This window comes from Myxocyprinus asiaticus, chromosome 27, assembly GCF_019703515.2.
Source record: "Myxocyprinus asiaticus isolate MX2 ecotype Aquarium Trade chromosome 27, UBuf_Myxa_2, whole genome shotgun sequence".
In the NCBI taxonomy this organism is placed as follows: Eukaryota; Metazoa; Chordata; class Actinopteri; order Cypriniformes; family Catostomidae; genus Myxocyprinus; species Myxocyprinus asiaticus.
The window spans coordinates 9797787-9825270 of record NC_059370.1 but is presented as its reverse complement, the minus strand read 5'-3'; the positions used below and the strand labels follow the sequence as shown (position 1 = coordinate 9825270).

The 27484-nt window shown below is 37.8% G+C and overlaps 1 protein-coding gene and 1 pseudogene across 1 annotated transcript; one reads left to right on the top strand and one right to left on the bottom strand.

Annotated features, from left to right (window-relative positions):
- Positions 1 to 59: 59 nt before the first annotated feature.
- Positions 60 to 4210, bottom strand: LOC127417607 (thiosulfate sulfurtransferase/rhodanese-like domain-containing protein 2; annotated as a pseudogene).
- Positions 4211 to 4273: 63 nt separating this feature from the next.
- On the top strand, positions 4274 to 25515 carry LOC127417597 (nuclear cap-binding protein subunit 1-like). Its single transcript, XM_051657632.1, has 23 exons — positions 4274 to 4511; positions 6025 to 6116; positions 6208 to 6308; positions 7834 to 7990; positions 8076 to 8183; positions 8262 to 8383; positions 13645 to 13714; positions 13807 to 14022; positions 14497 to 14594; positions 15972 to 16035; positions 16205 to 16315; positions 17192 to 17256; positions 18143 to 18205; positions 18341 to 18415; positions 18985 to 19088; positions 21373 to 21495; positions 21696 to 21798; positions 22020 to 22113; positions 22444 to 22547; positions 23602 to 23719; positions 24381 to 24524; positions 24797 to 24910; positions 25063 to 25515. The coding sequence occupies exons 1-23, from the start codon at positions 4478 to 4480 to the stop codon at positions 25174 to 25176; spliced, it is 2394 nt and encodes a 797-aa protein (XP_051513592.1). The 5' UTR covers positions 4274 to 4477; the 3' UTR covers positions 25177 to 25515.
- Positions 25516 to 27484: the final 1969 nt, after the last annotated feature.

The following is a 27484-nucleotide window of genomic DNA, read 5'->3' as shown; positions in this document are numbered from 1 at the left end:
AGTGACGCCTCAATCTGGGTGACGGAGGACGAATCTCAGTTGCCTCCGTGTCTGAGACCGTCAGTCCACGCATCTTATCACGTGACTTGAGCGTGTTACCGCGGAGACCTAGCGCGTGTGGAGGTCCACGCTATTTTCCACTGAGAGGAGAACCACATTATGGCGACCACGAGGAGGTTAACCCAACGTGACTCTACCCACCCTAGCAACCAGGCCAATTTGGTTGCTTAGGAGACCTGGTTGGAATCACTCAGCATGCCCTGGATTCAAACTCGTGACTCCAGGTGTGGTAGTCAGCGTCTTGCTGAGCTACTCAGGCCCCATGTTATGCAATTTATTTATGATTTACCGCTGTGTCCAGTTTTTAAAAGCACAATTTAATCGGTACAACACTTTGTAATTGACTAGATCTGCTAGAGAAAGTTATACTGATACGTCATCTATTTAAAAAAGCATTAAGATTTAAGAGGCAAGATTTGTATCTAAATTACTTTAAAATCACACAGAGTCATTACAGGCCATCTAAGATGAATGTGGTCGAAACTGTTCTTGAGTATACTAAATCTGGATTTGTCATAAAGTGTCTTTAGGGATTCGGGGTCGTGACATTGTGCAATCACATTCCTCTTTATGAGGAGTCCCATCAGAGGAGCCGTCACTGTGGTTTTGCTCTTTAGCTTGGCACACGGGACAGCAGGGTGTCAGACCGTTCTCTCTACAGGTGTTGCACGACAGCACCAGCTGGCAGCAGAAGTTCATGGAGCACAGCTGATATTGATCCCACGGGCAACTACAATATCTGTACTCTGAGAAAATAAGACCATATGTTTAGTTTCTAACTCAATAGTATGACTTTTGAAAAGTGTATAACTACAAAAAGCTTGCACTACACACCTAAGGTGATGTCCTTGTTGAATGCGATTGCATAACGTTCATCAAACACAAAGAGTTTACCACGGTAGAAGCCATTGGGGAACTGCTCTAGGTATTTGTGAATGCCACCCTTCAGCTGGTACACCTCCTTGCAGACATTCTGGATATTTGGAAAAAGACGACTTGAGAATATTACAAACCTTTGCCCACAAATCTACATTTCCATTAGACTTATTTCCATTCAGACTTACCTTTGCTCGAAGGTAAGCTGAGCCTCGTTCACAGCGAATGCCACCAGTACAGTACATCAGAACCTTTTTGTCCTGGAAGAGATCCAGATTATTTTCCACATAGTCTGGGAAGTAGCTGAATTTCCGGATATCAGGTGCCAAACACTGACTGAACTTACCCTGGGAACAGATAGAGAGTAATGCATAATTCACCGAACTATTAACAAAGTTCTGACATCACGGACTTGAACTTTCAGGACTGAATACATTGATTCTTACAATTGTGCTCTCATAGAAGTTTCTGCAGTCCAGCAGTATAGTATCACTGTCTGCAGACTTATTTTCCATGAGGTTCTTCACTTCTTTATGAAATTCCTTTGGTTCCAAATGTATTCCTTTGTGAAGCATGACACTTGCATAACATATTGTTCTCCTCAATATAAATTTCATACACGTCCACAAAGATGAATAGATTTTATGTATATTTTAAAGAAAGTCTCCATTATTAAAGTGTTTCCCTTACCAGCCAATCTGTACGAGATGACATCTGGATCCACACCCATAGGGACAATTTCTTTGTAGACACCAACCCTAAGATCAGAAAAGCACTCTGTACCACCTCCACTTCTCTGAGGAAAAAAAAAAATCAGTGATGCACTTTGTATGAAATGCATCTCTTTTGTGCATTTTATTAGTGTTATTCTGGAGAGTCGCCATGAGATGTAGCACTGATTACTTTACCTTGAAATCCTGTATTTGCATTAGTATTTGCATTAGTTCAAAGCATTGCTTTGATGTAAAGATTAGTGGCTGTTTTGGTGCCACCAACTGTACCGTTAATACCCTCACTAGCCACTCATATCTGTGGAAAAACAAGACCAACTATTTAAAATAAGAATACATGGTTAGTTAGTTGACATAAAATACTTTTGGAAAGTTGACATGTCTTGTGGCGACATACTGTATGTTATGCTCAATCTAAAACTAATTTAAACAGCATTTTGTTAATTCTATTATAATTATTATGTATGCAGCTCATTAAAAATGGTGAAAAACTTAGAAACGGTGACCAGTTCCAGGACCTAAAATGTACACTTTCCCAATGCAGCGTTCATATAAATTTTAAAGCAATGTTCTGGGTTCAATACAAGTCAAAAGTGATAGTTTGCTCAAAAATTTAAATTCTCTCATCATTTACTCACCCTCATGCCATCCCAGATGTGTACAACTTTCTTTCTTCTGAAGAACACAAATGAAGATTTAATGCAGAATATTCATCTCTGTAGGTCCATACAATACAAGTGAATGGTGACCAGAACTTTGAAGCTCCAAAAATCATAAAGGCAGCATGAAAGTAATCCATATGACTCCATTGGTTAAATCAATGTCTTCAGAAGTGATACGATAGGTGTGGGTGAGAAACAGATCAATATTTAAGACCATTGGAGTATTATGGATTACTTTTATGCTGGTTTTATGTGCTTTTTGGAGCTCCACAGTTCTGGTCACCATTCACTTATATTGTATGGACCTACAGAGCTGAAATATTCTTCTAAAATATTAATTTGTGTACTGCAGAAGAAAGAAAGTCATACACATCTGGGATGGTAGGAAAGATAATTTTCATTTTTGGGTGAAATATTCTTTTAAGCTCAGTCAACAGAAAAAAAAGAAAAAAAAAAGATGCAGAAATCATGGTTACAGTGAGGCCCTCACAATGGAAGTGAGTAGGGCCAGTACATTAACTTCAAAATACTGTTTTAAAAGTATCGGCACAAGACATAAACATTATGTGTGTTATCATGATTTTAGTGTGATAAAATCTCTTACTAACCTTTGCTGTGTTAAGTTATAGCCAATATTACAACATTGTTGCCATGACGACATAACGTTGGAAAACCTCTATGGGATTTTATTACACCAAAATCATGTTAACGCGTACAATATTTATGTCCTGTGGCTATCGTTTTGAAACACTTTGTATTTAAATGTTTATAAACTGGCCCCATTCACTTCCTGTGGTTTTTCCATGTCCATGGACACGTTTTGTGTCAACTACCCACATGCTTTTAAAAAAGTCTGTTTTGCATTTGAGATTAGCTTTTAAATTACCTTGCCTGTGAGCTGAAGCTTTGAACCAAGCTCCTTCTGCCACTGACAGATGATCTGAGGATTGTTTAACTGGCAGTATCAGTAAAATAACAGGACTTCACCAGGGCCCCTAAAAGAGATCAACTACATGAAAACCATATCTTATAAAAAGCACATTGTCATCCTAACTCAACTTGGCAGATGGTATCTGAATCTTGCGATGCACATACTTGATCAGATCAGCCTCTGAAACCTGGCTTGTATCAGGGATCCAGGACGATACATCAGTTGATTCATCATGAATGCACTCTTGCATTGCATGCTCGCTGTCAGTCTGGTGCAGCATCTTGTCCAGTGTCTCAGTGGTGAGCTGGTGAATCTCACTGGCGTGACTATTTGCAACATGTTTGTGGATTGATGTTGACTCTTTGAATGACTTTCCACAGCAGAGCCAAAGAGCTGGTGCTGAGATGTTTTCACAAGCTGCTGTCACTTTCTTTCATGCCACAAATGTTGCGAATGTCTAAACATCAGGGTGGAAACCTAATACCATCAACCTCTGCAATAATCAAAACAACAACGTGTCTGATGTTACATATATCACTATGCTTACTCACCCTTTTCTTTACATAGGTGTACAATTTCCTTGTTGCTGAAAAGTCTGGTTTGTCTTGTTGAAGGACCTCAGGTCCAAGACTTTCAACATCCAAATGAACAAGCACACTCTCAGTGATGCTGTCGCACGCCATTATAAACAGAAAGAACTTTGAAATAAAAAGCAAACATTTCTTATTAGAGTACACACACACACACACACACACACACATATATATATATATAAAACAAAAAAAAAAAACACACACACAAGCATTTTCAACTTCTTTTCATACCATTTATGTCGCTAAACCGCAGACTGACTTATTAAATACACAGATATATTCATAAAACTGAACACACACATTATTAAATAGGTTTCACTGCTGCGTCATAATGCCTGCGGAAGATATAATGAGATGCACAGCGACGCAGCGTGTTTCCGGTGACGTAGCTGTTACCCCGGATGTGTTCTCCATTAAATCAACCGCCTTTATTTTTCTCGTGTGGCTTTAGGTTGTTGTCATTCAAAGCGTCGTGCTTTACTGTACGGAATTCAGTGGACGCGATACGTCAAATAAAAGTGTGTGTATATTTATATATGTATATACACACACACACACACACATATATATAGAGAGGGGGGGTTTTCATATTATTTTAAGGGTTTGTATATTTGTTTTTGAGAAATGTCCCGGCGCAGACACAGCGATGAGAATGATGGTGAGTGTGCAAACGTGTTAGCATGTGTTTATGTAATCTTCATATCGTATGTCTGTTTACTTCTATGTTCGCCAGTGAAAGACTTTTCGATTAGGCGAAGGGCGATGTGTTTTGTCTAATATAGTTTGTTTATTTGCATGGAGTGCTTAGCACCCCTCGTAAATTTGCATATTGAAGAAAGCCGTAAGTCACCAGTAAAAGCTGGTTTATTATTGTCATTCTGCCTTGCGTGACAGGGAAGCACACGAGTGCAGAGCTTATAACATGTCTTTTCAAACAAAACGCAACAAGATCAGGGGACACGGGCAGTAAATACACTTACACCAATTAAAGGTTTAGTTCACCTAAAAATGAAAATTCTCTCATCATTTACTCACCCTCATGCCATCCCAGATGTGTATAACTTACGTTCTTCTGCAGAACACATATAAAGGTTTTAAGAATATTTCAGCTCTGTTGGTCCTCACAATGCAAGTGAATGAGTGCCAACATTTTTACACTCCAAAAATCACAAAGGCGGCATAAAAGTAATCTATAAGACTCCAGTGGTTAAATCCATATCTTTTGAAGTGATATGATAGGTGTGGGTGAGAAACAGATCAATATTTAAGTCCTTTTTTAACTACAAATCTCCACTTTCACTTTTACAATTTTTTTTTTTTGTTGTTGTTGTGTGATTTGCATTCTTTGTGCTTATCGCCACCTTCTGGGCAGTGAGGAGAATTTACAGTAAAAAGGACTTAAATATTGATCTGTTTCTCACCCACACCTATCATATCACTTCAAAAAGACATGGATTAAACCAGTGGAGTCATATGGATTACTTTTATGCTGCCTTTATGTGCTTTTTGGAGCTTCAAAGTTCTGGACACCATTCACTTGCATTGTGAGGACCAAAAGAGCTGAAATATTCTTCTAAAAATCTTAATTTGTGTTCTTCAGAAGAAAGTCATACACATCTGGGATGTCATGAGGGGGAGTAAATGATGAGAGAATTTTCAGTTTTGGGTGAACCATCTCCAAACACAGGGGCTTTATATAAGTGAGGTATATAGAAGTGTGAGATGCGGTAGTGCAAGGATGAGTATGCAGTATTGCATTGAGAGATGGTGATTTGTAGTGCAAAAGAAAAGTTGAAGGCTAAAATGGGTAGGATGAAAATAGTATAACAGTATGTAAACAGTACAAAAGTGGTGTGCACAAAGTCCATTCAAAGTATGGGAAGCGTTATAGTTTATTCTTTGCAGATTGATGTTAATATACTATATGAGCTGAAAGGAAGATTAGAAAGAGCTTTGAGATCTGTATAATAAGTATTCATGGCAAATTAGGTTATGATTGTGTTATCTGAATCCTGATCCATATACCTCATACTTGAAGCAGAATTCAGCACTATTTACTGTAGCTGTCCATCTTCCATGTTGAATGTGATTTGCATTTATGGAGGTTTAAAGAAAGGGTGTCTGAATCTCAATGCTAGCTAAAAAAAAAAACTTGACTTTTTCTATTTCAGGAGGCGCTCAGCCTCACAAACGGAGGAGAACATCAGAACCTATTGAGATTGAAGACCGTCTGGAGTCTCTGATTTGCAGAGTGGGAGAGAAGGTATTACCTTGCATGTTTTATTAATCATTTAAAAGTGTTGATGAATTCAGTCAAAAATGATCGGTACATGTTTTGTTGTGTATGCTTCCAGAGTACATCCTCCTTGGAGAGCAATTTGGAGGGTCTTGCCGGCGTCCTGGAGGCTGATCTTCCAAATTATAAAAGCAAAATCCTGCGAATCTTATGTGCTGTGTAAGGAACTTGCAAGCATTCAATATTCTTTTGCTTCCTTTGATTTGGGTCCAAAATTGCAGAGAATGCGAAAGACACTGTGTAGTAGGGATGGGCGGTATATCAACTTTTTAAGGTATATCGATATATTTTCAAATGAGATATAGGATGAGACAATACCGTTTATATCGATATAGTTTGATGTTGCGTCACACAACCCATTTCTTCTGTAAAGCCGTGCCGTGTTTGTATCTCTCCTCTCTCACACTTTCCCTCTGCGTCTGCGTGCAAACCCGGCCCCACTCGCTCACAAGTTCTCCCACAACATGGAAGGATACACAGCACCAGTTCACACTGCTATAGAAGACCTGGTTAGTAAAAAGAAAAACAATGGTTCAGTTATTTGGAGATGGTTTGGATTTAATAGACCTCCCCTACACAGCGCAGTTTACATTTCTGTCCCAGAGAATCTAGTTGATTGCATAGGTATAATACTATTAGGTTGGCCATGTCGTAATTTTAGAAAACATACAACAGAAACTCTAACATGTTACTTGAGCATGTAACCAATACATGTCCTTTTTTCTCTCTGGACAAGTGAATGACCAATTTACTTGTCCAAAGGACAAGCACATCACAATGCTTAATGTCAAGTCCTGCACGTCATAAGTTGAGAATGCCATAAACAGGTTATATTCAAAAGTGGAAGCACTTCAAATCACTTCCACCATTTACAACAGCGCTATAAACTGCAGTATGTGTTAAACATCGTGCTGCTGCTGCAACCCCGGCCACGAGATTGAAAAGTCTTCTGCCCTGAAACAAAGCGCATTGCAAGCTTCATTTACCATCTCGCATGTGGCTTTGACTTACAGCTGAACATTTAGTCCGCTTCGTAGAAAATACCGAGATATACAGTACTGTGCAAAAGTTTGAGACACTTGTGAAAAATGTTGCATAGTGAGGATGTCTTCAAAAATAATGAAATAAATAGTTTTCATTGATCACTTAATGTCATACAAAGTCCAGTAAACATAAAAAAGCTAAATCAATATTCGGTGTGACCACCTTTGCCTTCAAAACAGCACCAATTCTCCTAGGAACACCTGGACACAGTTTTTCTTGGTTGTTGGCAGATAGGATGTTCCAAGCTTTTTGGAGAATTCGCCACAGTTCTTCTATCTATTTAGGATGTCTCAGTTGCTTCTGTCTCTTTATGTAATCTCAGACTGACACGATGTTCAGTGGGGGGCTTTTTGGGGGCCATGCCATCTGTTGCAGGGCTACCTGTTCTTCTATTCTAATCTTTTCTATTTGCAAAAGTAATGTTTGGGAGTCTAACATTTATATTTTCTTATTGACACACTAAAGCTGAAGATATAAATAACCATCTTAAGACATATGCTTTTGTGAAACACTTTCTACTGTATGTTGTGTATTGCCATTCAACCTAAAAATAGTGAGATATGATTTTTGGTCCATATCGCCCAGCCCTACTGTGTAGGACTTACAATATTCTTCTATAAGTTACTTTTCTGTTGCACAGTGCAAGGCTTTTGCCAGAGAAGTTGACGGTATACAGCACACTGGTGGGGCTTCTCAATGCTCGCAACTACAACTTTGGAGGAGAGTTTGTGGAGGCCATGATCCGACAACTTAAGGAGACTCTAAAATCAAACTTGTACTCCGAGGCCGTTTATTTGGTATGTGTTTGTTTGAGTTAATCAAAAAATGCACCCCATGCTTCTATCGCTTTTTATGATGTTTGGTTCGTCATGTGTTTTGCAGGTGCGATTCCTCAGTGACCTGGTGAACTGTCACGTCATCGCTGCTCCCTCCATGGTCGCTATGTTTGAGAACTTTGTCAGCGTCACTCAGGAAGAGGACATACCACAGGTAGACTTGCTCTCCGACCACCTAGCCTACCGTCTACTGTTGTAAGATATTGCGAGCCTAACAGATGTGTCTGTGCAGGTGCGGTCTGACTGGTATGTGTATGCCATGCTGTCAAGTCTGCCTTGGGTCGGCAAGGAACTGTATGAGAAGAAGGATGTGGAAATGGATCGCTTGCTCAACCAAATTGAGGGTTATCTAAAGTAGGTTCCTATTTAAGTTGAATGATTTCTTTTAAAGGGTATATGTCAGAGAGGATTTTTTTTTTTTTTTTTGCCTTATGATAATGTGCACTAATGATAATAAGACCAGAATCATTGATATTAAGGGACATTTATTTAGTAAATGAGGCTAATTAGAGGTCAATCGATAGTGGATTCTGCCGATACCAATAACTAAGGTGGTGACCTGGACACTCAGAAATCTCCGGTAATGAACAAGCAGACAGAGCTGCCAGAGGAGCACTATCTACTGAACCAGTAAATTGCCCTATACCTTCCACAGATCTGAAACCAACTCTGAATGTATATATCAAAAACAAATGGCAGTTGGAGTGGGATCAATGTTTAAACAACAAATTATGAGAAATAAATCTTGTTGTTGGAACAAGATATGTGTTCCCTTTTAATAATCGCTGGGATCAAGTCATTTATACACGATGCCGGATAGGACATACAAGACTCACACACCAATTTTTACTATCAGGAGAAAATTCACCAAAGTGCTCATCTTGTCAGAACCCACTATCCATTAAACATATTTTACTGGACTGTCATACCTATACACATCTGAGGAACCTGTATTATTCAGTTGATTCTTTTGAAAAGGTTTTTAATCAAGTGAATCCAAATTTAGTTTTAAGGTTTTTAGGAAAAATGAATCTTAAACACCTCATTTAACTTATTTAACTATTTTAAATGACTAAACCTGGTTCCCGCCTTGAATATAGCAATAGAAGCTGGCATGGCGTAAAAAATGAAAGAAACAAAGAAACAAACTAAGGTGGTGTAAAAGGCTGATAACCGATTTATCAGCCGAGAGTTTTTTTTAAATCGATTCTTAGGATGTTAAACAGTTGTTGTTTTTCTTACTTTGTTGGGCACAGAAAAGTGGCTACAAGAGTCCAAAATGAAAAAAAATCCTGGATGCAGTTTATTGTTCAACCAAAATCCCAATAATAACCATATCAAATTAAGATGTTGTGCATAACGTGGGTCTTTTAACTATAAACAAGCCCAAAATACACAAGGGACTTTTCTCTGTTGCTATACTCTATATTTAAGTATTTACCAAATTAAGCTTTTAATAGCCTATATATACACACCAGATGAAGAGTTTTGTGTGTATATGTGAGATACACACACACACGCACACACACACACATACACATACACACACACACTGGTGGCCAAAAGTTTGGAATAATGTACAGATTTTGCTCTTATGGAAAGAAATTGTTACTTTTATTCAACAAAGTGGCATTCAAGTGATCACAATGTATAGTCAGGACATTAATAACGTGAAAAATTACTATTACAATGTGAAAAAAAAAAAATTAAACTACAAAGAGTCTCATCAAAAATCCTCCATGTGCAGCAATGATCCTTGGCATTCTAGCTGTCAGTTTGTCCAGATACTCAGGTGACATTTCACCCCACACTTCCTGTAGCACTTGCCATAGATGTGTCTGTCTTGTCGGGCACTTCTTACACACCTTACAGTCTAGCTGATCCCACAAAAGCTCAATGGGGTTAAGATCCATAACACTCTTTTCCAATTATCTGTTGTCCAATGTCTGTATTTCTTTGCCCACTCTAACCTTTTCTTTTTGTTTTTCTGTTTCAAAAGTGGCTTTTTCTTTGCAATTCTTCCCATAAGGTCTGCACCTCTGAGTCTTCTCTTTTCTGTTGTACATGAAACTGGTGTTGAGTGGGTAGAATTCAATGAAGCTGTCAGCTGAGGACATGTGAGGCATTTATTTCTCAAACTAGAGACTCTGATGTACTTGTCCTCTTGTTTAGTTGTACATCTGGCCTTCCACATCTCTTTCTGTCCTTGTAAGAGCCAGTTGTCCTTTGTCTTTGAAGACTGTAGTGTACACCTTTGTATGAAATCTTCAGTTTTTTGGCAATTTCAAGCATTGTATAGCCTTCATTCCTCAAAACAATGATTGACTGATGAGTTTCTAGAGAAAGCTGTTTCTTTTTTGCCATTTTTGACCTAATATTGACCTTAACACATGTCAGTCTATTGCATTCTGTGACAACTCAAAAATAAACACAAAGACAATGTTAAGCTACTTTGGTGAACTAAAGTACCAATTTCCTTCCAAAACAGCAAAATCTGTATATTATTCCAAACTTTTGGCCACGTGTGTGTGTGTGTGTGTGTGTGTGTGTGTGTGTGTGTGTGTGTGTGTGTGTGTGTGTGTGTGTGTATATATAATTTTGCACAGGAATAAGGTTTGTCACTTTTCAGAAGATATGAAATTGGAGACACGTGTTAATGAGACACGTTTTCAAATGGTCACATTTTTCTTTGCATGTCATTGCTTATATTTAAAACACTTGATTGTCTAATCAAAATAAAAATATACATTGAAGTGAGGATAAAAATATGGATGAATATTATCAACAATGGAAGATTTTGATACAGCAGATATCCACGAGGTGTCAGTTTTTATTTAATCTCTATAGGTCGCTGTTATACTGTAGAACCAGACTTTTCTAACGGCTCATTCACATCAAGTCAGTTTTTTGCAGTGTGAATGTTTGTTCCGAACGAGCTTTTGAATAGGAACAATGGGTTCCTATGGCACTATTCACATCAGGCCTGACAAACTTATTTTTTATTTTTTATTATTCGGACTGAAAACTGACTTACCAATGAGATAAAGAACTTTTTTGTCATTTTCCAGCGTGTTGGTGGCACTAATTAACCGGCAAACACCAGCATTGGACGTTCAGCTGATACATACCCCTGAAAATTTAATACTTACATAGGTGCGGTTCATGAACCCTTTGTACTTCAGACGTAAACCCAGTCTGCTTTTGAAAGTCTGCTTATAATTAGGGCTGGGTGGTTTTTCAGATGTTTTTGATTAATTTGTGTTTTGACAATGTTTTATTTTATTTTTTTTATTAGAGAAATTGAGATTTTGCATAAAAACACTGCAAACACTATGGTTACATATGTTTTAAATCCACCAAAGTCTGAATAAGGAAGAGAAAAAGAATTCATAGCGCTTGTCTTAATGCCGCACCTGATAATGAATTTAATCCATTTTGGAATAAGGCTGTAACATAACAAAATGTGGAAAAAGTGAAGCGCTGTGAATACTTTCCGGATGCACTGTAGATTGATTTCTAGATAACGTTCTAGGTAGGCTTGGTTTAGATAAAATGAATACCTACACTGGCTAAGAATTATTTTGCAGTTTTCTTATTTCATTCTATAATTTCCGAACATCATGGTTTATTAGATTTTAATTTATTTTACATTTTACACTCTGACAACTTCCCCCTGTGGTGTATTTGGTGCATATGTAAATTTTTCTTGCACACCTTTGTTTCCGATAATGAAAAGAACTTGGATTTCTCTAACCAGATTGCCTTGCATTCTAATAAAGAACATACAATTTGAATCATGTTGGAGTATATGTAAAAGTAGAAAAAATTGTATCGTCCAGAAGTTGGATAAAAATCGAGATTTAATTTTTTTGCCATATCGCCCAGCCCTACTTATAATATTATGAGCAGTATTTTAGTATTAAAGGCCTATAGCGTGTACTGTAGTATGATAAATGTACATTAACAAAGACTTTTGAGTATTCCTGCACCCTTGTACTCTCTCACGCACAAAATCACTAAATTCAATGCAAATATGCGGTAATTAATAATATAGAAGTTGTACACATTCTTTTTAGAATATTACAATAGTGTTTATTTTAAAATATATCTGGTGTCTTAATGTGCAATATTTAATATGTATTTCACTGTGCCTCTTATATTATCCTGGCATTAAAATAGCATTTAGTTTGGACTAAGCTAGTAGTAAAATATCCCATTAAAAGACTCTTCACGCAATATTTTACTGTAGACTAACAAATTGCAGAACCTGTTTTTTCCCAACGCAAGAATAATATAACCAAGTATTCCTGTATTGGTGCTCTTTTCTAACCATGCCCAAGAAACCTTCAATTCAATAGAACTATGCAACAAATTCTTATTAATCTTCTGCATATTGAATACTATACCTGTTAATTTTTTAATATAAATGGTTCCACGAGTATTTATATCACTGTACATTGTATTATCCAGGCATTAATCATGGCATTAACTAAAGAGAAGTTAGGTTCGGAAGTTTGTTTGGAATATACTCGTAACAAAATACATATGCAAATATAAAGATGCTGGACGTATATTCATGCATCAGCGCTCTTTACTCGTCTCACTTGCATAAAAAACACAAGATTCTGTATTCCTCAAAATGCATCAAAAACATGGAAAGAACATAATGAAACAGTTATGCCAAACAAGGTAAATGCTTTAACAGAATTCAATATAGTAGTCTTATGCATTGACAGCTGAATGCTGAAGGATCCAGGCAGGAAACTAGTATAAATGTTTGTAGAACAGCAACAGTGCTGCCTACTGTTCAGTTTTTACGGTATCAGTGTGAATAGACCTTTCGTTGGAAGTTTGTCTCGCAAAATCGCCATGGATTTGGTGTGAACGGGCCTTAACTTTAGAATCCTCCAGCGCCGGCCACAGAGGAACATGGAGAAATAAAGAAAGAAATACAAATAAAAACGTTGGCATTGATTTTTTTTTTTATTTTTTTTTATTTTTTTTTGATAACCGATAGTTCCAAAAAGCAATTATCGTCACCGATTACACGCTTACTTTTGGGGGGCCTGGGTAGCTCAGCAAGTAAAGATGCTGACTACCACACCTGGAGTCGTGAGTTCGAATCCAGGGTGTGCTGAGTGACTCCAGTCAGGCTTCCTAAGCAACCAATTGGCCCGGATGCTAGGGTGGGTAAAGTCACATGGGTTAACCTCCTCGTGGTCGCTATAAAATGTGGTTCTCACTCTCGGTGGGGCGCGTGGTGAGTTGTGCGTGGATGCCGTGGAGAATAGCGTGAAGCCTCCACACGCACTAGGTCTCCACGGTAATGTGCTCAACAAGCCACATGATGTGCGGATTGACGGTCTCGGACACAGAGGCAACTGAGATTCGTCCTCCGCCACCCGGATTGAGGTGAGTCACTATGCCACCACGAGGACCTAGAATGCATTGGGAATTGGGCATTCCAAATTGGGGAGAAAAGTCAGTAATTTGTTACTTGATTCTTGTTCATGTTGAATTTACAATGTTTGACAGCTCAAATGTTGTTATGCTGGTAGATGGCATTGAGTTCAGCGGAATCTACTATGAACTGTCATGGTCTGGGTTTGTTACAGGCGGCGACAGAAGATTCATGTTCCCATGCTGCAGGTGTGGACGGCAGAAAAGCCCCACCCACAGGAAGAGGTGAGAGTCAGAACACATCATTTGAACTAGAAGCCCTGACATAAGGGCTGTTTGATAATTAAGTTCCTCTCCTATTCTCTCTATCTCTCTAGTATCTGGATTGTCTCTGGGCTCAGGTGCAGAAACTGAAGAAGGATCGCTGGCAGGAGCGTCATATTCTGCGTCCATATATTGCTTTCGACAGCGTGCTGTGTGAAGCCCTGCAGCACAACCTGCCACCTTTTACCCCTCCAGCACACTCTGACGACGCCGTCTACCCCATGCCCCGTGTCGTCTTCCGCATGTTTGATTACACTGACGCACCAGAGGTACAGAGGACTGTTTTAACAATGAGCCCGTGTCATTTGAGTGGGGCTGTAATGGGACACAGAGAAGAGAAACTACCTCATCCTTAAAACAGCATTCACAATGCATTTAACTTCTGTAACGTGATGTATTTTCGAGATGAACTGAATATTCATGAGGAACTAATGTAGGGCAGGACATGTTAGGCTATGATATTATTAGTTAATGTTACTTTTCCCTGCCCACGTGGCCTTGCTTGCATCATCAGAAAAGAGGTAGACATTTTCCGATTATTTGTGATGATGGTTGGATGCATAGTTCAGAAAAAAAGTATCATTTTTGTACCTCAAATGCATTCAAATGTTGTTTTTTATTAGGTAACATCTTTGTTGTTATATTACTTTACAATATCTTATGATGTTTTTGTGGATGCAGTTGACTTTAGTTGTATGTGAACTGGTAAGTGTGCTAATGGTTGTGTGTCTGTGTGATGTCAGGGGCCAGTGATGCCAGGCAGTCATTCAGTGGAGCGGTTTGTGATTGAAGAGAACCTGCACTGCATCATCAACTCTCACTGGAAAGAGAGAAAAACATGGTGCGTCCTCTAGCAATGGGCACGAGTACTCGGACGTGGCAGCAATGATCGATCATGAAAATGATGATCGACGTGATCATGCATGATGTGACTTCTCACTTAATTTGAAATTCAGTGACAATTACCTGACAACTAAACACAAACATGTCAAAGTGGGAGCTTATTTTTTAATTTTGAGATTACGTTGTGGTTTTAGGGGTACATTGATTATCAGAGACATCTCATAGCAACCAACCTGATATGCGACGCTGCAATGCTATCGTTACGGTTATCAAAAGAGAGTGTAATTAACCATGTTTTGAACACCTGCAAAACGTTTGCTAAACACGTTTTATAATTTAATGTAAGAACTTTATGATTCATTAATGGACATTATTTAATAAAAATGAATGTTTGTCATTGACTGTAAACCTCCCTGCCCTGGGTGCTTGAAATGTTTGCTTGACGTAACACACACCTGCATCTCGACGAAATGGGAGTTGAAGATTTCCGCACGAGTTTCCAAGTTAGAAGTCCGACATAAAGTGTCATTCCGTTGCACTTTCTCCAGTTGAAAGGTGGAAATTCAGACTCTCCCGAGTTGAATGGAATGCTTCATGAATCATCACAGCAACAACAATACAGAGCATCACAGCTTTCCCCACAGGAGCGAACACTTGGGGAGACATACACACACTCTCACACACAAACGCATACACACACATACACACACACACACCAGGCATGTGGCAGTGGACTCGATGCGTTGTGAGTGTTTCAAACAGCTAGACAGAGCGCAGCTAAATGGAACAGAATGCAGCATCTTCAAAACTGAACTTCAGCTTAATACACATATTAAAAACGCAATGGTTATGGCGTCTCCTGTTTAGCCAACTGCGATTTGAAAATAGAAAGTTCAGACAGTCACTAAAAAAACTGGTGCACGCTTACTAAGATTACTACGGTAACCTGAAGGAAGAACAGACAGATGCGCATTGTGCACATTCTTTCATTGAGTTGGGCAGCGAATCTTCATATAATGACAAAATATCATTATATTTTGATTATGCAATCTTTTGTACATTTTGTAACATTATTTTATAACGGCTTATAATAATGAATAGACGATACACTGGAACAACAAGATGCAATGCAGCAGCCAAAGACATTTGTCAGACATGTTATTATATATACAGTTATGAACATGTCATTGCCACTCGAGTAATTAGTCCGAGTACTTGAGTAGACAAAATTAGCAAAATGCCCATCGCTAGCGTCCCCTGCATATGCTACTGTCTTTCTTGTTTTGAGATTTACGGGGCTTTGTTTGTGATTTTGCCATAATATTCATATTCTTTTCTTTACCTCTTTCTCTCTTTTTTTGTCTTTTTTTTTCAGTGCTGCCCAGTTGCTCAGCTACCCTGGCAAAAACAAGATACCCCTTAACTACCATATTGTGGAGGTAAATAACCACATTATGCTGAACAGTAACTTTATTTAAATGAAAAATGCTTTACTTCTGAATAATTTTGCAGTTAATTGTTACTGTGTAATAAACTAAAGCAGACATGTACTTTTGAGTTTGTGTAATGTTTTATTTGTACTGTTTATGTTTGGATATTCTTCTGCAGGTGATATTTGGTGGGTTATTCAAGCTGCCCACTCCTCCTCACATTGATGTCATGTACACCGCTTTACTCATTGAGCTCTGCAAACTTCAGCCGGGCTCTTTACCGCAAGTCGTATCCTTTACACTGACTAAATGTCACGTGATTGAATGTAATTCATTTGATTGCTTGTTCTGTTTTAGTGTATTTGTAAAATCCCTGTCATTGTTTTTAAAACGGTATAAAAATGACTTTTAAAAAAATTGCACGAGGGATGGAATGTCTTTTATAAAAGCAGGTACAGTATATTCAGTGTTCCGACGCTTTTCAACAAATGACTTTTCATAACCTTTCTAGTCATTTTCGAGTACTGGCTACAGATTTGTAAAAATAGTTTTGATTCCGATTTTATTATTCAGACTGATTTGTGAAACTTGTAGTCTGATTCATTGAAAAGAACAGACTCAAAAAATGCTCCACCGACAAATCGGACATCACTATGGCTTGCAGGCAATTTTTACTGTACACAAGAGCCACATCTAGCTCATGAAATATTTTAGAGCAGGGAACAAATAGAAACATATATGTTTACAATAGTAATTTCCATGGCTTCTGAGATTTTATTAATTTCCATGAATTTTTCCTGCATGAAAAACACGATTTGGCCACTTATATATACACACACCTTCTATATAAAATAGTTTCTACATAATTAGATACCAAGACTATTACATTTATTATAGACTATTAGATATTAAGATATGAAGATTAAGGGTGAATTTAATGTAAACTAAGTAATTGACCTCTATTAATGCTTTGCAGTGATTAACACATTAGCCAGGTGAGCAGTTGTTTTGCATCATACTGTAGCTGTTGCAATGAATATTGTGTGTTTTAGCATGACTGGAACACTGTATTGACCAATCAGCATCTAGAACCGTAACCGTTAAAAACTATATTATGGCTCATTCAAACTTGCTCTTGTAGTTTTCTTTAACCTGCTGCTTTCAGCTTGCCCAAGCCACAGAAATGATGTACATGAGACTGGACACAATGAATACAATATGTGCAGACCGGTGAGTTGCCTGTGTGATGTTAAATGATTGGCTGTAAACCACTTTCATTGAGTACACTTGATTTAGATCATGGAAGTCATCTCGGATCTCAGTAAAGTTACTTGGTGAATTTTTGAAGTCCAAAACTAGGATGACAGCCTTTGAATAAAAAATTCTCATTAAAGGAATGTTCCGGGTTCAATACAAGTTAAGCTCAATCAACAGCATTTGTGCCATAATGTTGATTACCACAAAAATTAATTTCGATTCGTTCCTCATTTTCTTTAAAAAAAAAAAAGCAAAAATCAAGGCTCCAGTGAGGCACTTACAATGGAAGTGAATGGGGGCCAAGTTTTGAACATTAAAATACTCACGGTTTCAAAAGTATAACCACAAGACATAAACAATATGTGTAAACATGATGAACTAACCTTTTCTGTGTGAAGTTATAGACAATTTTACAACTTCGTTGCCATGATGATGTAATGTCAACGAACCGTAAAACTGTAAAAATGACGATTTAAAACAACTTTACAGCTCATATAATACTCAAGTTTAAACAGAAGAATGAATGCAAGTGCTTTTATAAAATTATAAGCTTCACATTTCTTTGTTTAAACCCTCTAAAAATGGTCCCCATTCACTTGTAAGTGCCTCACTGTAACCCAGATTTTTGCTTTTTTTTTTTTTATGAAAAGGTGGAGCCAATTCATTTTTGTGGTAATTATGCTAAAAAAGCTGTTGATTGAGCTTAACTTATATATTGAACCCGGAACATTCCGTTTAAAGCCTTTCTTATTTTGGTACGAAATATTTTTTTTATCGAATATATGATTGACTTCAAAAGAGGCCTGAGAATCTTCAAAGCCTGAATGTTTCTCTTATGTAGTGGATTTTTCTGTTACAGACTCATCAACTGGTTCTCGCATCATTTGAGTAACTTCCAGTTCAGATGGAGCTGGGATGACTGGTGAGAATGAGTTACTTAATTATCGTGCTGATCAAATTTGCTTACTTTTCTAGAGGCTGTGTGTTGTGTTTGGATGTCAAAAGGCTCCAGCTGTATTTGTTGTCTTGAAGTGTTGAACTGTGACTGTCTCTTTAGGGCTGACTGTTTGACTCAAGATGTTGAAAAGCCCAAACCCAAGTTTGTAAAAGAGGTTTTGGAAAAGTGTATGAGGTAACTTTCACCCACATTGCATTCAAATTGTTTTCAAGTTGCACTTCATCTTTTTTGCATCAGGTCTATATACATTCACATCAGTCAGGGGAAAGCAACAGCAACACTTCATAGCACTACTTTATTTCTAGGGCCAATTTATCCAATTAAACATTTGAGGGAGCTAAACATTTTCAGATTAATTATCAGATCTTACCACTTTTATTTGAAGTCTAACATGTTAACACAAAAAGCACAATTTAACAACCTTTACTCTTTGTGTATATTTAATATATTAGAATTTAACATTTTAGGGCAAATGTTTTCAAATTAGAAAACTGAAAAAAAAAATTTTTTAGAGCAAGATCTGCTTCTTTGACAATATCAACCTCCAAGAAGATGACCATTATAAAATTGAATACAGAACTGTCATTTTACAATATGACAAAAGTAATTTCTATTCTGATGATTTATCTTTTGACTACTCGGCTATCCAAAATGAGCTAAATGTGCATGCTTAATAGTTACTGGACCCGGCTGATGCTTGTTTTGTGGTTAATAAATGTTGTGTCTTGATTGTAAACCTGCAGGTTGTCGTACCATCATCGGATAGTGGACATTGTTCTTCCGAGCTTCTCTGCTTTGATTCCCGCTGAACCTGTGTGCCATTATAAATATACAGAAGAGTCCAGCAGTACGTCCTGACACCTTTACACCACTGTGATTGACTGTATACAGTTCTGCTCATTAGTTTACATTTCCTTTGCAGAATCGGCATTATCTTTAAAAATAAATTAAATAAATCATAAAAATAGCATTTTGTCCTTTATAAGGTCGGGAACTGAAAACTTGCAGAATTTTACAGAATTTATTATTATTTGGAACTGGTTCCATTTTGAAAAGCATACTAGAACCGTATGGTTGAATGTGCATTTTTCTGCCGATGTGGACTGAGCACCATACTTAAATACTCTGACAGTGTTTCCTGCAGTGCAATTTGGTGCAGCGCTGCCCTCTACTGAATCTACAGCGTGAAACATACAGCGTGACCATTGTAGTTGGATTCCTGGACAAATGACTCCTTTGAGTCTATTTATTTTTTTTAATCTTCAGCATGAAACACACAGTATGAGTGTAGTCCGATTCCTGAACAAATGACTCTTATGAATCGGTTCTTTTGAATCTACAGCGTGAAACACACAGCATGACAAGTGTAGTCCAGTTCCCAAACAAATGACTCCTATGAATTGGTTCTTTTGAATCTACAGCGTGAAACACACAGCATAACAAGTGTAGTCCAGTTCCCAAACAAATGACTCCTATGAACTGGTTCTTTTGAATCTACAGCGTGAAACATACAGCATGCCCAGTGTAGTTGGATTCCCGTACTAATGACTCTTATAAATTGATTCTTTTGAATCTTTAGCGTGAAACACACAGTATGATGAGTGTAGTCCGATTCCTGAACAAATGACTCCTATGAATTGGTTCTTTTGAATCTACAGCATGAAACATACAGCATGCCCAGTGTAGTTGGATTCCCGAACTAATGACTCTTATGAATCGGTTCTTTTGAATCTACAGCGTGAAACACGCAGCATGACAAGTGTAGTCCAGTTCCCAAACAAATGACTCCTATGAACTGGTTCTTTTGAATCTACAGCGTGAAACATACAGCATGCCCAGTGTAGTTGGATTCCCGAACTAATGACTCTTATGAATCAGTTCTTTTGAATCTACAGCGTGAAACACACAGCATGACAAGTGTAGTCCAGTTCCCAAACAAATGACTCCTACAAACTGGTTCTTTTGAATCTTCAGCGTGAAACACACAGTATGATGAGTGTAGTCCGATTTCCGAACAAATGACTCTTATGAATCGTTTTCTTTTTTTGGTTCTACTGCATGAAACATACAGCACGCACAGTGTAGTTGGATTCCCAAACTAATGACTCTTATGAATCAGTTCTTTTGGATCTTCAACATGAAACGCAGCATGATGAGTGTAGTCCGATTCCCGAACGAATGATTATTATAAACTGGTTCTTTTAAGTGGATGAAAAACACTGCAGGAGCAGGTATTGAGTTAATCTCACTGGTCTGGAAGTTATGACTTCTGTCGTGTCCAGCTCAAAATAACCAAGTGTTTTGTAATGTTGTACTTAAGGGTGGTTTCACATATAGTACGTTTTAAGTGAACCAAACCCAGTTCGGTTATAGTGAACCAGAAAGGGTGTTCACAATGTAAGTGGACTTAAAAAAGGACCCAGTTTCTTTTTTTGGTCCTCTTCACATTAATGTGGTCTCAGACCCCTTGTTGTTCACACCACAGCTCCTTAAGAACTCAGACCCCATTGCAGCTAGGGCTGTCACGATTATGAAATTTGGCTGACAATAATTTTGCATAAATAATTGCAATTATTATGATAAGCAACTGTCAATCAAATTGTCATACTACTTGAGGTGTACGTATGCTTATGACAGGCCTACACTTTTAGTAATTTACTGATCTTTAACTTGAAATCATATAGTAAAATGGGGCTATATGATTACTTTTAAGGCTTAAAAAATATAGAATTTTACATTAAATATTATTGCACAGGAATAGAATTACATAAGTATGGTTCGCTTTTGGGTCCTTTTAGGGGGTCTGAGACCACTTGGGTTGTTCACATATACACGTTATACTGCTCTGAGAGCGCTTGGAGTGCTCAAACGAGCTAGGTGTGAAAATGCCCTAAGACTCATGAGAATTAAATCAGGCAGTGCAGTTACTGACTGCTTGTTCATATGACAATGTGTAGTTAAAGATAGGGCTACACATTACGAGTTTTGGTGTAATCAGTGGAATTGTATAATAATAAAAAATGACAATGAAATATGTTAGCACATTTAAGATTGTAAGTTAGCTATAATATACAAAACATTTTTGCCGTGTTTGCTCACATGTGATTTTGCTTTTGTTGCTTCTGTTACAGGTACATTGCCTGGATTTGTTGTGGCAAACACAGTGGCTAACGCTATCAAAAACCGTGCATCAAATGAAGAGATTCTTACTGTACTAAAAGATGTGCCCAATCCAAACCAGGATGATGATGATGGTGGGTCAGCCTCTAGTATTTTACTAATATGATTTGATAATTGTATGATTTTCAGTAGTCTCAGAAGGTATTAAAGTCATAAGCAATTTAAACATTTTGAAACAAAACAGATTGTTCCGAGAAATTAAGTATGTTCTCAGGTAGAGTAGAAATCTGTCAGCATTGAGCAGTGTCTAAATGCAGTTGTTGACTCTGTCCAGATGAGGGCGACAGCTTCAACCCTCTGAAGATTGATGTGTTCCTGCAGACGCTGCTCCATTTAGCTGCCAAGTCCTTAAGTCATTCCTTCAGTGCTCTGGCCAAGTGAGTGTCTCCTGCCAAACCCCACATAGGTCTGCCAGCGGCCGGCTCTCTGTTCCCTTTCCTGCTAATGAATGGTGTCTGTAATTGTTTAAAGTGATTCTTGTGTTAGATCGCAGACCATTGACAAAAGCATCAAAAACTAATTGTGTGCTAATTGCTTGTAAAAATACTTTTTTTTTTTTTTTCTCTGGTAAGTAGTGATGAGCTTATTTCTTTGTCAGGTTCCACGAGGTTCTGAAGACCCTTACAGAGAGTGACGAGGGGAAACTGCACATCCTCAGGGTTCTCTATGAGTTCTGGAGGGGCCACCCTCAGGTGAGGTCATTCACACGTCATATATTAATGCCACTGCTTCATGTTTTATTGTCTTACTACACGGCTCTCTTGCAGACTGGATTCTGGTTGGACGATTTTAGACTTCTGTACAACACTCGCTACACTGTATAACTGACTTTTGCCCCAGGCAACCGATTTGGCTGCACAAGCAAAAAACTTTGAAGCCGTTCTTTTCAGTTTCAGTGTTGCCGTAGTTACTGCGCTTTGGCTTTGTAGGTCATTGTGCTTTTTTTCTTGCATATGGACAGGTTTTGTTTCATTTCATATAAATGTGTGGGAGCGAGAGCTCATGTTGTGAACACTGTGCAGATGATCTCAGTGTTGGTGGACAAGTTTATTAGGACTCAGATCGTGGACTGTGCAGCGGTGGCCAACTGGATATTCTCTCCTGAAATGGCTCATGATTTCACCAGGTAAACACAGAACAAACACACACTCACAGCAGTGTCAGAAATAAAAAACTTTTTTTTTTATTATCAAAGGGATAGTTCACTCAAAAATGAAAATTCTCTCATCATTTACTCACCCTCATGCCATTCCAGATGTTTGACTTTCTTCTGCTGAACACAAAGATTTTTAGAAGAATATTTCAGCTCTGTAGGTGCATACAATGCAAGTGAGTGATGACCAGAACTTTGAAGGGCCAAAAAGCACATAAAAGTAATCCATAAGACTCCAGTGGTTTAATCCGTGTCGGTTTTGGTTGAGAACAGACCAAAATGTAATTCCTTTTTTCACTATAAATCTTGGCATCAATCTCCTTGGCGATCATGATTTCTAGTGCACGCGTCAAGCACTAGGAAGTGCAATTGAGCTTGAAATCATGATTGTGTGAAAAGAATGCAATGACAAGATGTACAGTGAAAAATGAGTTACATTTTGCTCGTGTTCTGTTCTCACCCAAAACTAGTTGGATTGCTTCAGAAGACATGGATTAAACCACTGGAGTCGTAAGGATTAGTTTTATGCTGCCTTTATGTGCTTTTTTCTGAGCTTGAAAGTTCTGGCCACTATTCACTTGAATTGTATGGACCTACAGAGCTGAAACATTCTTCTAAAAAACTTCATTTGTGTTCAGCAGAAGAAAGTAAGTCAAACACATCTGGATGGCATGAGGGTGAATAAATGATGAGATAATTAGAGTGTACTGAGTGAACTATCTCTTTAAGGGTAATTTTTCAGAGGCATTTTTACCTTTTTATGAGGGCATATTTTTTCTAACCATATTAAAACCTAATCAATTCATTAATATTGAGGTTGTTACCTATAAAATTAAACCAGCATCAACTCATATTACGTATTATAGTTAACTTTGCCTAGAATAAAACATATCAGATGATATGAACAAAAAAGAATGGAATTTTTTTTCCCTGGGCCCCCCTTTAATTTCTGACCCTGACTCACCATTACCTGTGCAGTTGAGACCATTGCAGCTGTAATTGATTTGAGTTTGTTGGGGCTGTACAGGTTTTACGTGTGGGAGATTCTTCATTCGACCATCCGCAAGATGAACAAACATGTGCAGAAGATCCAGAAAGAGCTGGATGAGGCGAAAGAAAAGCTGGAAAAGCAGCACAACAAAAAGGTTTTCCAAAAATACAATCTGAATCAGATTTCAAACCACTTGCACATGTCACTGTAACAATCCATGCAGTTTTTATTAGTATGCAAAACAGCTCATTTATTCTTGTTCGGAGGCAAGTTAATACAATTAAGTATAAATTTATGACGCATGCAGATGGAGCGCGTTTACATGCACAGTCTTACACCGATTATCCTTAAGCTAACTACGTGTGTGGTCATATAAATGCCTTAAAACGACTTTCCTTTATTAGAGTGAGTTCATAAACGGTTTTGCCCATTACCCAAATTTCTCTCTACATGTAAACACCTTTACCAGTGTTCTTACCAGCTTATCCAAAGTGCAGATGATTTCAAATCTCACGTGAACGCAGATTTCTTGTATTGTTGGATTTATATTAGCTGATTTTTTTCAGTAGTTGGCCTATTTGTATGCTCCTAACCGGGCTCATTGGACATTTAATTGCACTGGAATATAGGACTATCTCTAATTTCATATCTTTAATGTATTTACAAAATCTCTCTGTACTCTACTGCTAAGAATATACTTCATTTCTAATATTTGGTTCTAATGACTCCACGTGTGGGTTTGATTGACTAACGTAAAGCTTGATGCTGAGTGATGTTAATGCCTGAGTCGTATGTGTCTCTCTCTCTTGCTGTAGCAGCGGGACAGCGGTGATGAAGAGGACATGGAGAAGAACAGTGAGGATGAGGAGGGTCAACTGGAGGAACAGATCGAGAGGCTGCAGGAGAAGGTGGAGTCGGCCCAGAGCGAACAGAAGAACCTTTTCCTTGTTATTTTCCAGGTGCGTCTGTGACCGTGCAAATCCATTTTCCTGATTTAAAAAGCCTTTTTTTCGTTGTTAATATTTTTGTAGAGGTGTCAAAAGATTTACAAAGACTCTGTCCGTGTCAACAGGGAAAAAAGCTCTTTTACAGCTAGTTCCTGCTTGTCAGGAGAGAATAAACATTGGAGATTCTTTCATGTGTCTGTGTTTAATTATGATATTTGAACCCACAGTGCCTGGAGCAAAGAGACAACAAAAGAACTGTTTTTATCTCTCTCTCTCTCTCTCAGCGCTTCATTATGTTACTGACGGAGCACCTGGTTCGCTGTGAAACAAGCGGCATTGACATCAACACCACCTGGTACAAGAACTGCATTGAGAGGCTACAGCAGATCTTTCTCATGGTAGTCCTCGTTCACTTGTTTACTTGTCTATATTGTAGGTCTGCAACTTAAAACTATTTATTGATTAGTTGCTGCAGACCTACTATACTGTATTTTGAGCTCATGTAGCAGCACTTATTCGTGTCTTTATCAGTTATCGTTGTCTTCCACAGTATCATGTGATTATCCAGCAGTATATGGGCACCCTGGAGAACCTGCTTTTCACAGCTGAGCTCGACCATCACATCCTGGCTGTGTACCAGCAGTTCTGCGCTCTGCAGCTATGAGGTCCCTCAGTGCATCACTTCAGACTGTCACACCTGCCTCTTCATGTGGCGTTTCAAGTATTAGCTGCATCCACCAGGAACATTGGAGATGGTTTTCTTTTTATGCAGTGATATTGGAAAATGTCAAACCCTTTTTAGGGCCTTTGATATGTTTGTGTAGTGTTTCTTTTTTCTTTTCTATTCTTTTTTTTTTTTTTAACTCATTGTTATTGGTTATTACTCTGTGAAAAGTGTAGATCTTTTAAAATGCTCATTTTGAAAACCACGAGGGCAAACATCTGAAACTACTGTGTTTTTGTCATTTTGATGTAAAAATTATTAAATCAAATTGCGTCATAATTCTTGAGTCTGTATTGTGGATGATGTGCCTCTGTAGAGCTGTCAGAGCCACTGTAATACTAAGTTTTGGATGATGAAATGTCTTCCTTTTTATATATATATATATATACACACACACACACACACACACACACACACTGGCAGCCAAAAGTTTGGAATAATGTACAGATTTTGCTGTTTCGGAAGGAAATTGGTACTTTAGTTCACCAAAGTGGCATTCAACTGATCACAATGTATTCAAGACATTACTGATGTAAAAAACAGCACCATCGCTGTTTGAAAAAAGTCATTTTTGATCAAATCTAGACAGGCCCCATTTCCAGCAGCCATCACTCCAACACCTTATCCTTGAGTAATCATGCTAAATTGATCATTTGGTTCTAGAAAATCACTTGCCATTATATCAAACACAGTTGAAAGCTATTTGGTTCGTTAAATGAAGCTTAACATTGTCTGTGTTTGTTTTTGAGTTGCCACACTATGCAATAGACTGGCATGTGTTCAGGTCAATATTAGGTCAAAAATGGCAAAAAAGAAACAGCTTTCTCTAGAAACTCATCAGTCAATCATTGTTTTGAGGAATGAAGGATATACAATGCTTGAAACTGCCAAAAAACTGAAGATTTCATACAAAGGTGTACACTACAGTCTTCAAAGACAAAGGACAACTGACACTAACAAGGACAGAAAGAGATGTGGAAGACCAGATGAACAACTAAACAAGAGGATAAGTACATCAGAGTCTCTAGTTTGAGAAATAAATGCCTCACATGTCCTCAGCTGACAGCTTCATTGAATTCTACCCGCTCAACACCAGTTTCATGTACAACAGTAAAGAGAAGACTCAGAGTGTGCAGGCCTTATGGGAAGAATTGCAAAGAAAAAGCCACTTTTGAAACAGAAAAACAAAAAGAAAAGGTTAGAGTGGGCAAAGAAACACAGACATTGGATAACAGATAATTGGAAAAGAGTGTTATGGATCTTAACCCCATTGAGCTTTTGTGGGATCAGCTAGACTGTAAGGTGTGTGAGAAGTGCCCGACAAGACAGACACATCTATGACAAGTGCTACAGGAAGCGTGGGGTGAAATGTCACCTGAGTATCTGGACAAACTGACGGCTAGAATGCCAAGGATCTGTAAAGCTGTCATTGCTGCACATGGAGGATTTTTTTTATGAGAACTCTTTGAAGTTCTGAAAATTTGTTTCAAATTGTAATAGTAATTTTTCACATTATTAATGTCCTGACTATATATTGTGATCAGCTGAATGCCACTTTGGTGAATAAAAATACCAATTTCTTTCCATAAGAGCAAAATCTGTACATTATTCCAAATATTTGGCCATGTACAAATACATGTGTGTGTGTATATATATATATAATATTTATATATACACACACACTACCGGTCAAAAGTTTTGAAACATTTGACTGAAATGTTTCTCATGATCTTAAAAATCTTTTGATCTGAAGGCGTATGCTTAAATGTTTGAAATTAGTTTTATAGACAAAAATATAATTGTGCCAACATATTAATTTATTTCATTATAAATCTAAAATTTAATAAAAAATAAAAAAATGTTTTTGAAATTGATGACTTGGACCAAATAATAAAGAAAAGCAGCCAATGACATAATGCTGTAAACCCTAAAATGACTGTCAAAAACGATTAAGACTTAAAAATAATTCTCTGACTTTTCAGATTATATAATACATGAGTTTTAACAGAAGAATTAATGTAAGTGCTTTTATATAATTATAAGCTTCACATTTCTGCCTTTAAACTCTCCAAAAAATGTCCCCCATTCACTTGAAAGTGCCTCACTGTAACTTTGATTTCTGAGAAGTGGCAATTCTTTTTTTGGCAATCAGCATTATGCCACAAATGCTGATGTGTGAGCTTAACCTGTATTAAACCCAGAATATTCGTTTAAGATGCAATTTATGGGACTTGCAGATAATTAATGT